The sequence below is a fragment of the Gobio gobio genome, assembly GCF_949357685.1.
Source record: "Gobio gobio genome assembly, chromosome: 23".
Classification (NCBI taxonomy): domain Eukaryota; kingdom Metazoa; phylum Chordata; class Actinopteri; order Cypriniformes; family Gobionidae; genus Gobio; species Gobio gobio.
The window spans coordinates 44,196,918-44,206,917 of record NC_137119.1 but is presented as its reverse complement, the minus strand read 5'-3'; the positions used below and the strand labels follow the sequence as shown (position 1 = coordinate 44,206,917).

At 46.4% G+C, this 10,000-nt stretch overlaps 1 protein-coding gene across 1 annotated transcript in view; it reads left to right on the top strand.

Annotated features, from left to right (window-relative positions):
- LOC307120030 (protein APCDD1-like) overlaps positions 1 to 10,000 on the top strand; it is a gene marked incomplete at both ends in the record, with an annotated part of 31,757 nt that overhangs the window by 8,025 nt on the left and 13,732 nt on the right. Inside the window, one exon of the mRNA XM_079806856.1 lies at positions 1 to 194. This exon is cut by the window's left edge and continues 311 nt beyond it. Within this exon, the coding sequence (XP_079662982.1) occupies positions 1 to 194 (194 nt within the window). The remainder of the gene's footprint in view (positions 195 to 10,000) is intronic.

Genomic DNA, 10,000 nt, shown 5'->3' with positions numbered 1-10,000 from the left:
TGTGGGCGGGGGGGCAGGACTGCACCCGCGGCCTGGGCTTCAGCATGCAGGAGCTGCTGCTCATGCGGCTGGAGCGGCGCCGTCACCATGGCGACCCGGAGGCGGAGCTGTTCCTGGGAGACGTTCACACTGAGCGCGCTCAGAGGAGGCTTCACCAGCCCTCGGGCTACCAGACCCCCCTTCAGAACGCCAAGGTCAGAGAACCCGCGTCCATATTGATGGACTTCATTTGAATGTGTTCTGGAGCCGCAGCTGAGCGCAGGGCATTAATATTGAGCGAGTGTGAAGAGTGTGTCACACACTTTGTCGCAGCGCATAAGCAGAACAGACACACACATTCTAGTCAGTTCTTCTCTCTCAGTGTTTCTGAACTCCTGAAACGCCGCCATCTTGAGAACCAACACAATATTCCTCATTTAAATAATTAATGCGCAGAATAAAGGGGCGAGTTGGTTTAAACTGCCGGTTATGGAAAGGGGCGGGACATTTCCCATACATCAATCACAACACACCGCTCCAGCCGGCCAATAGAGACAGAGCGTATTTAGGCCACGCCCACTAACGGGGGGGAAAAACAATCCAACGCTCTCCATTGACTTTGTATTGTGTGAGGCTGCCTCATTGTCATTTCGGACTACAACAAAAAACAGAACAATGTCTAAAAGCTGATATGTGACAAAGTGTACAGCAAACAAGCTAAACAACACAGAAATAAGTTTTTATAAGGTGTCGACCCAAAAAAACGAGAGTTTAAGGAGACAAAAGTGGATAAAGGCAGTAAAACGTGACGCTTCAGCTGAAGAATGGGTGAATTTTGGGATCCTGACACTCAGTGTGTCTCAGTTTGCCTATGTGTGCAGTAAATATGTTGTCATTGTTAAGTCAAATATCCAAATGTCAGTTTTATTCTGATTGCGTTCCCCTCTAGTGTGTGTAGTTCTCAGTGTAATATAACATGTCGCGCTCTGTCTCAATGGCCTGTATCCACTTTTTTGTCATTAAACGCTCGTTTTTTGGTTCAATAGCTCATAAAAACGTCTGTGTTTTTGCTTCTGAGTTTTGTTTAGCTTGTTTGCTGTACACTTTGTCACATATCAGCTTTTAGACATTGTTCTGTTTTTTGTTATAAGTCCGAAATGACAAGGATGCCGCTTCACGCAATGCAAAGTCAATGGAGGGCGTTCGATTGTTCCCCCCCCCTGGTGGGCGTGGCCTTCAGATTATGACGCGTGTCGCTCTGTCTCTAATCAGAGCACAGTGTGCTTTCAGAAGTTTTCAAGAAGTAAACAGAGCGTTACTGACAGACTGGGAAGAGAGGAGCCCCAACAATGAGGAGATAATGCAGGAAAACCTGCTCTAGTGGAGACAGGAAGGCGTAATATGGGCTCTTTAATACACATACTAGGCCTATTAAAAAAGTTAATGTTTAATGCAATGATTCCTTTGTAATTACACTATATCACCAGAAGTGTTGTGCCGCCCCTTCACACACACATGAGCTTTAACGCCATCCCATTCTCAATCCGTAGGGTTTAATATGTAGTCACTCTAACAGCTTCAGCTCTTCTTTCCTCAAGGTTTAGGAGTGTGTTTATGGGGATTCACAGTCATGCTGGGACAGGAAGGGCCGTCCCCAAACTGTTCCCGCAAAGTCTGGAGCATGAAATTGTCCAAAATGTCTTGGGAGTTCCTTTCACCAAGCCCAACCCCTGAAAAACAACCCCACCCCATAATCCCCCCTCCACCAAACTTTACACTTGGCACAATGCAGTCAGGCAAGTCCCGTTCCCCTGGCAACCGCCAAACCCAGACTCGTCCATGGGATTGTCAGACAGAGAAGCGTGATTGAGCTGCTCGGCCATGGAAACCCATTCAATGTAGCTCTACACACTGTTCTTGAGCTCATCTGAAGGCCACAGAAGTTTGGAGGTCTGGAGCTCTTGACTCTGCAGAAAGTTGGCGACTTCTGTGACCCTCAGCATGCACTGACCCCGCTCTGTGACCCTCAGCATGTGCTGACCCCGCTCTGTGACCCTCAGCATGAGCTGACCCTGCTCTGTGACCCTCAGCATGCGCTGACCCCGCTCTGTGACCCTCAGCATGCTCTGACGCCGCTCTGTGACCCTCAGCATGCGCTGATCCCGCTCTGTGACCCTCAGCATGCGCTGACCCCGCTCTGTGACCCTCAGCATGCTCTGACCCCGCTCTGTGACCCTCAGCATGCGCTGACCCCGCTCTGTGACCCTCAGCATGCGCTGACCCCGCTCTGTGACCCTCAGCATGAGCTGACCCCGCTCTGTGACCCTCAGCATGCGCTGACCCCGCTCTGTGACCCTCAGCATGCTCTGACCCCGCTCTGTGATCCTCAGCATGCGCTGACCCCGCTCTGTGACCCTCAGCATGCTCTGACCCCGCTCTGTGACCCTCAGCATGCGCTGACCCCGCTCTGTGACCCACAGCATGCGCTGACCCCGCTCTGTGACCCTCAGCATGCGCTGACCCTGCTCTGTGACCCTCAGCATGCTCTGACCCCGCTCTGTGACCCTCAGCATGCGCTGACCCCGCTCTGTGACCCTCAGCATGCTCTGACCCCGCTCTGTGACCCTCAGCATGCTCTGACCCCGCTCTGTGACCCTCAGCATGAGCTGACCCCGCTCTGTGACCCTCAGCATGCGCTGACCCCGCTCTGTGACCCTCAGCATGCTCTGACCCCGCTCTGTGATCCTCAGCATGCGCTGACCCCGCTCTGTGACCCTCAGCATGCTCTGACCCCGCTCTGTGACCCTCAGCATGCGCTGACCCCGCTCTGTGACCCACAGCATGCGCTGACCCCGCTCTGTGACCCTCAGCATGCGCTGACCCTGCTCTGTGACCCTCAGCATGCTCTGACCCCGCTCTGTGACCCTCAGCATGCGCTGACCCCGCTCTGTGACCCTCAGCATGCTCTGACCCCGCTCTGTGACCCTCAGCATGCGCTGACCCTGCTCTGTGACCCTCAGCATGCGCTGACCCCCCTCTGTGACCCTCAGCATGCTCTGACCCCGCTCTGTGACCCTCAGCATGCGCTGACCCCGCTCTGTGACCCACAGCATGCGCTGACCCCGCTCTGTGACCCTCAGCATGCGCTGACCCTGCTCTGTGACCCTCAGCATGCTCTGACCCCGCTCTGTGACCCTCAGCATGCGCTGACCCCGCTCTGTGACCCTCAGCATGCTCTGACCCCGCTCTGTGACCCTCAGCATGCGCTGACCCTGCTCTGTGACCCTCAGCATGAGCTGACCCCGCTCTGTGACCCTCAGCATGAGCTGACTCCGCTCTGTGACCCTCAGCATGCTCTGACCCCGCTCTGTGACCCTCAGCATGCGCTGACCCCGCTCTGTGACCCTCAGCATGAGCTGACTCCGCTCTGTGACCCTCAGCATGCTCTGACCCCGCTCTGTGACCCTCAGCATGCGCTGACCCCGCTCTGTGACCCTTAGCATGCGCTGACCCCGCTCTGTAACCTCAGCATGCGCTGACCCCGCTCTGTAACCCTCAGCATGCGCTGACCCCGCTCTGTAACCTCAGCATGAGCTGACTCCGCTCTGTGACCCTCAGCATGAGCTGACCCCGCTCTGTGACCCTCAGCATGCGCTGACCCCGCTCTGTGACCCTCAGCATATGCTGACCCCGCTCTGTGACCCTCAGCATGCGCTGACCCCGCTCTGTGACCCTCAGCATGCGCTGACCCCGCTCTGTAACCTCAGCATGAGCTGACCCCGCTCTGTGACCCTCAGCATGAGCTGACTCCGCTCTGTGACCCTCAGCATGAGCTGACCCCGCTCTGTGACCCTCAGCATGCGCTGACCCCGCTCTGTGACCCTCAGCATATGCTGACCCCGCTCTGTGACCCTCAGCATGCGCTGACCCCGCTCTGTGACCCTCAGCATGTGCTGACCCCGCTCTGTGACCCTCAGCATGCGCTGACCCCGCTCTGTGACCCTCAGCATGCGCTGACCCCGCTCTGTGACCCTCAGCATGTGCTGACCCCGCTCTGTGGCCCTCAGAATGCGCTGACCCCGCTCTGTGACCCTCAGCATGTGCTGACCCCGCTCTGTGACCCTCAGCATGCGCTGACCCCGCTCTGTGACCCTCAGCATGCGCTGACCCCGCTCTGTGACCCTCAGCATGTGCTGACCCCGCTCTGTGGCCCTCAGAATGCGCTGACCCCGCTCTGTGACCCTCAGCATGCGCTGACCCCGCTCTGTGACCATTAGCATGCGCTGACCCTGCTCTGTGACCATTAGCATGCACCGACCCCGCTCTGTGACCCTCAGCATGCGCTGACCCCGCTCTGTGACCCTCAGCATGCGCTGACCCCGCTCTGTGACCCTCAGCATGCGCTGACCCCGCTCTGTGACCATTAGATTACTTGACTAATCAAAAGTAAGCGTCAGATTAGGCGACTAATCATAGAAAAAAAGTGTTAGATTAGTCGACAAATCGAAAAATAATCATTAGACTAGTCGACTAACAAAAATAAAAAAAATCGTTGGATTAGTTGACTAACCCAAAAATAATCGTTAGATTAGTCGACAAAATAAATAAATAAAAATATAATAAAAAAAAAAAAAAAAAAAAAAAAAAAACATCGTTTGATTAGTCGACGAACCTCCCCAAAAAGTATTGTTAGATTAGTCGGCTAAACAAAAAATAATCGTTGGATTAGTCGACAGAAAATATTAATCGTTAGATTAGTCGACTAACCAATAATAATAATCGTTAGAGTAGTCGACTAAACCCAAAAAATAATCAGTAGATTAGGCGACTAATAAAAAAATAATAATAATAATAAGCGTTACATTAGGTGACAGAAAATAATAATCATTAGATTAGCCGAATAATACAAAAAAATAATAGTTGGATTAGTCAACAGAAAAAATAATCGTTAGCTGCAGCTCTAATGTGAATCTGCGACTCTTCTTTAAACTTCAGGCGTTCAGTCCGAGTTAAAATAAACCCCCAGCAAAGCTAAAAAATACATGAATCTTTTGACAGAAGAATGATTAATGCATGAAGTGCCATGTTCGCTGAAGTAAAGTCTGTTTAATACGTAACATTGTGCTTAATTCGGGACGTGACATCGCCTGTGATTAATTCATGCGCGCCGCCGGCTGTCATTGCGTATTCCTCCGGATCCTGTGCTGTAATTGGCTCTCCCAGACCCGTCCGCCGGCCCATCTCTTCCCGGGCCGTTTAGAGAGTGTGATTCCAGCATGTCGGCGCCGCTGATCCTCCATGGGCTTCAAAGGGAATGAGGAAATGCTGTTTGCGAAGGGCAGCGGCTCCAGACCTGAGAGATGAGCTTTTTCTGATGGATTCATTTCTTTCATGTGCGCCCCCCCACCGCCACCGAAAGAGGCTGGGACATGTAATGCAATGTTAATGAATTCTGGTTTGGGCTGAATAATTGATGGGCATGCCGACTCCTGTAAGCGAAGGCAACCGACCCAAAGTCGAGCGCTGTTGCACACACACGCGTCCCCCAGCTCTGCGACTGATGGAGATTAAATCACGCGCTGTAATCTGAGGACGCGCGGCTCTGAACGCATTCTGATCCAGAACTGTCCTCCACTCTTTAACATCCCTGAAGGCGTTCTGCCGGATTTGATTTCATGCATTGATCTTTGACATCCATCTTCTGCTGCTCTGTGCAAAGCATTTCTGAGCTTGCAAAATTACTACCAGAAAAATGATGCGAACGCACTACTGGTCAAAATTTAGGAATAGGGGAGAGCGGGGCACAACCTAACGCTTCTTGACTTTCTCAGTTTGTGTAAATCCACTTGGGGTTCAGAAAAGTTGGGACAGTATGGAAAACACAAATAAATAAAAAAAGAAGTGATTTCTAAATTTACTTTGACTTGTATTTCATTGCAGACAATATGAACACAAAATATGTCATGTTTTGTCTGGTCAACTTCATGTCATTTGTAAATATGCATCCTTTCCTGTCATTCAGACCTGCAACACATTTAAAAAAAGTTGGGACAGTAAAGCATTTACCATTTTGTAATGTTGCCGTTCCTTTTCACAACACTTAAAAGACGTTTAGGGACTGAAGACACCAAGTGATGAAGTGTTTCAGGTGTAATTTTGTCCCATTCTTCCTGCAAACAAGTCTTAAGGTGGGCAACAGTTCGGGCTCTTCCACACATTCTCTATTGGAGACAGGTCGGGACTGAGGCAGGCCAGTCAAGTACCCGAACCCTCTTCCTCCGCAGCCAGGACTGCAGAATGTGTGCAGAATGTGCTTTTGCATTGTCTTGTTGAAATATGCATGGACGTCCCTGGAAAAGATGTCTTCTTGAAGGCAGCATATTATGCTCCAAAATCTCGATGTACTTTTCAGCATTAATGGAGCCTTCACAGAAGTGCAAGTTACCTTTGCCAAGGGCACTGGCTTCTGGACTTGTTGCTGGTAACAGTCTGGATGATCCTTTTCTTCTTTGGTCCGGAGCACACGGCGTCCATTCCTCCCAAAAAACACCTGAAATACTGCTTCATCTGAGCACAGTACACGTTTCCACTGTGTGATGGTCCATCCCAGATGCCTCGAGCCCAGAGAAGTCGACGGCGCTTCTGGACACTGTTAACATAGGGCTTCCTTTTGGCACAGAACAGTTTTAACTGGCATTTGTGGATGTAACTACGTATTGTGGTGCTTGACAAAGGTTTGCCAAAGTAGTCCTGAGCCCATGTGGTGATATCGCTTCTAGATGACGATTCTTGATGCAGTGCCGCCTGAGGGATCGGAGATCACGGTTGTTCAGCTTAGGCTTGCGCCCTTGTCCTTTACGCACTGAAATTCCTCCAGATTCCTTCAATCTTTTAATTATGTTATGCACTGTTGAATGTGAAATATCCAAATCTCTTCCTATCTTTCTTTGAGGAACATTTGTTTTTAAACATTTCAATAATTTTCTCACGTATTTGTTGGCAAACTGGCGATCCTCGGCCCATCTTTGCTCCTAAAGGATTAGACCTTTCTTGGATGCTGCTTTTGTACCAAATCATAATTACAATCACCTGTTGACATCACCTGTTTCAAATCACATCATTATTTAACCATTTTACCTCATTACTAGCCCTAAATTGCAACTTTTTTTGAAATGTGTTGCAGGTCTGAATGACAGGAAAGGATGCATATTTACAAATGACATGAGGTTGACCAGACAAAACATGAAATATTTTGTGTTCATATTGTCTGCAATGAAATACAAGTCAAAGTAAATTTAGAAATCACTTCTTTTTTTTTTTTTTCTTTTTTTTTCTTTTTTTTCTTTTTTTCCCAACTTTTTCTGATTTGGGATATATTAGGCAGCAAGTGAACATTTCGTCCTCAGAGTTGATGTGTTAGAAGCAGGAAAAATGGGCAAGCGTGAGCATCAGAGCTGGACCACAGAGCAATGGAAGAAGGTGGCCTGGTCTGATGATCACGTGTTCGTTACAATCCATTCATGTGTTTATAAAATACAGCATTTTAGCACATAATTCAAAATGGCCGACAGACAAAATGGCCGATATGGTAAAATTGGATATCAGACGCACGGTTCAGAAGTTATAAGAAAAAAAGAGCCATTTTTCGTATCTCTGGACCAGTAGGTGGTGCTGCGCCGATTTGACCAATCAGATAAAAGTGGCGTTTCAGCCCCGCCCTTGTGTGTGAATTAAATATCGAACCCATAAACCGATTTGTAAACCACAAACAAAAAAATATATTTTGAGCCAAAATCTCATTTTTCGTTTTTTAAACTAAACGAATAAACAAGACGCTTATGTTCGTTATTCCATTACGGAAATTCCATGTTATTCCATTAGCCTACCTGGGGAACACAGGGCACCAGGTGCACTATGGGAAGAAGTTTGAGGCGTTGACTTGGCCTCCAAATTCCCCAGATCTCAATCCAATCGAGCATCTGTGGGATGAGCTGAACAAACAAGTCCGATCCATGGAGGCCCCACCTCACAACTTACAGGACTTAAAGGATCTGCTGCTAACATCTTGGTGCCAGATACCACACAGCACACCTTCAGGGGTCTACAGGAGGCCATGCCTCGATGGGACCAACGCAATATTAGGTCATAATGTTATGCCTGATCGGTGTATATTCATATATTTCATATTTTTGCAGCCTTGGTGAGCAGAAGAGACTCTTTCAGAAACATTCAGACCATCAGTGCATCAATGACGCATCAATGGGTCGTTCCTGTTATACTGTGACTTTTCTGTCTTTATGATTTACTTACTCATATTTTCTATAAAATGAGTCACATATTTATAAGAAATGGAAGATGACTTCAGGGACGCAGTAAATGAAGACGATTGTAAAAAAAATAACTATAGTTTCACATGATTTATATGTATTACTAGAGGTAGTTTTAGCCTATTCTATAACATAATCTAAAAATATTTTGATGTTTTTATCATTTCATGGTTTATAGTTCTTGTGGAAGTTACTTTGATTACTTGATTTACAGATTACTTTGCACTGAGGACATGATAAAATTGAATCTATATATCAATAAAAAGGTGTGTAAAATACAAAATAGTCTGTTTAAGTGATAAAGAAGACCTACATTTTTCATTTAAGCCATTTCTTATAAATCCTATGGATGTATTTCTCGACTTCCAAAAAAGACCACAATTTTCAGGAAATTACATCATTTATTTTTCCTGCTGGAATTCAACCGCACAAAATTAAGTACGCTTCAACTCTCACCTCTACCTTTCTTTTTAGTTTTTGAAATGTTATCCTGCTTGTCCCTGTTATGAAGAATGTTTGTCCGATCAAAAAAATGTAAAAACATATCTGACATGGTTATAAAGGTTCTGTTTATCTGTAGAAGGTTAGCTAGCTAAATGTTGATCCCTCAAAGAGCTACGGCTAACTTAGCTTAAAAATGTCCACCCTGTTAGGCGAGTCATTTGTAAATCATAATTTGACAGCAATGTTAAATGTTTTGCATACTTATGTTTTATTTTGGGAGGTGAGGATCATTAACAGCATATACAATTTATGTTTTTGAACACATTTTTTTATTATTTATCATCCTGTTGGCAAAAATGGGTACAAAAAGACATTAATCAAGACATTCTATTCATCAATAATAGTTGTGTTATTGTTTCAAGAATTAAAAAAAATACCATGATGGCATAAGGGACATATACTATCCAAGAAAAACGTATCATTGTTTAACATTATTAACATTGTGTGATAACTCTGTATATGTCCCTTCACGGCCAGCGTCTGAACAATGAATCTACCCATAATTATTATTTTTTTTAGTCCCTGAGCTTGACCGATATGCAGGCCTACTAGTTAAACATTTTTTTCCAACATTTATGAAGCCAAAATGTTCCCGAATACCAGGAATGACCCGTTTATGACTTTATGCAGTGCATTATTAACGCCACGGTCCTCGATTCCCAGAGAATGCATGAACACGAGTGGCTTAAACACAACACAAGTCACTTTAGATGAGAGTGTTGGACAAATGCATGTACAAATATAGAAATCCTCCTGAGATTCTTCAGATCTGAGTGTTAATGTGGTTTATGTGTGTGTGGAGGGATCTCGGAGTACCTCAGGGTTATTACTGATGTATTACTGATATCATCATGTTCATCATGCTCTGTCTCAAACGGATCTGCTCCATATTTTATCAGCAGATGATGGCAACGATGCATGAAACAGGATATTAAAGGAGAATAAATCTAGCTCTGGATTTGATTGGATGATGAAAAGTGTCGCTTTATGATGATTGTAATTTGGAGCAACACATTTGCTATTTTATTAATTTTTGTTAGTTAAACTGATCATTGTAGGTTCGTGTTCATTAAATAATATTAACAGATACAACTTTTGATTTTAACCGGTGTGCATCAATTAAAAAAAGTTACACACAGGTCAACAGAGGACAAAAATGTCCATGTCGAAAAAAACTGTCATAAAAAATG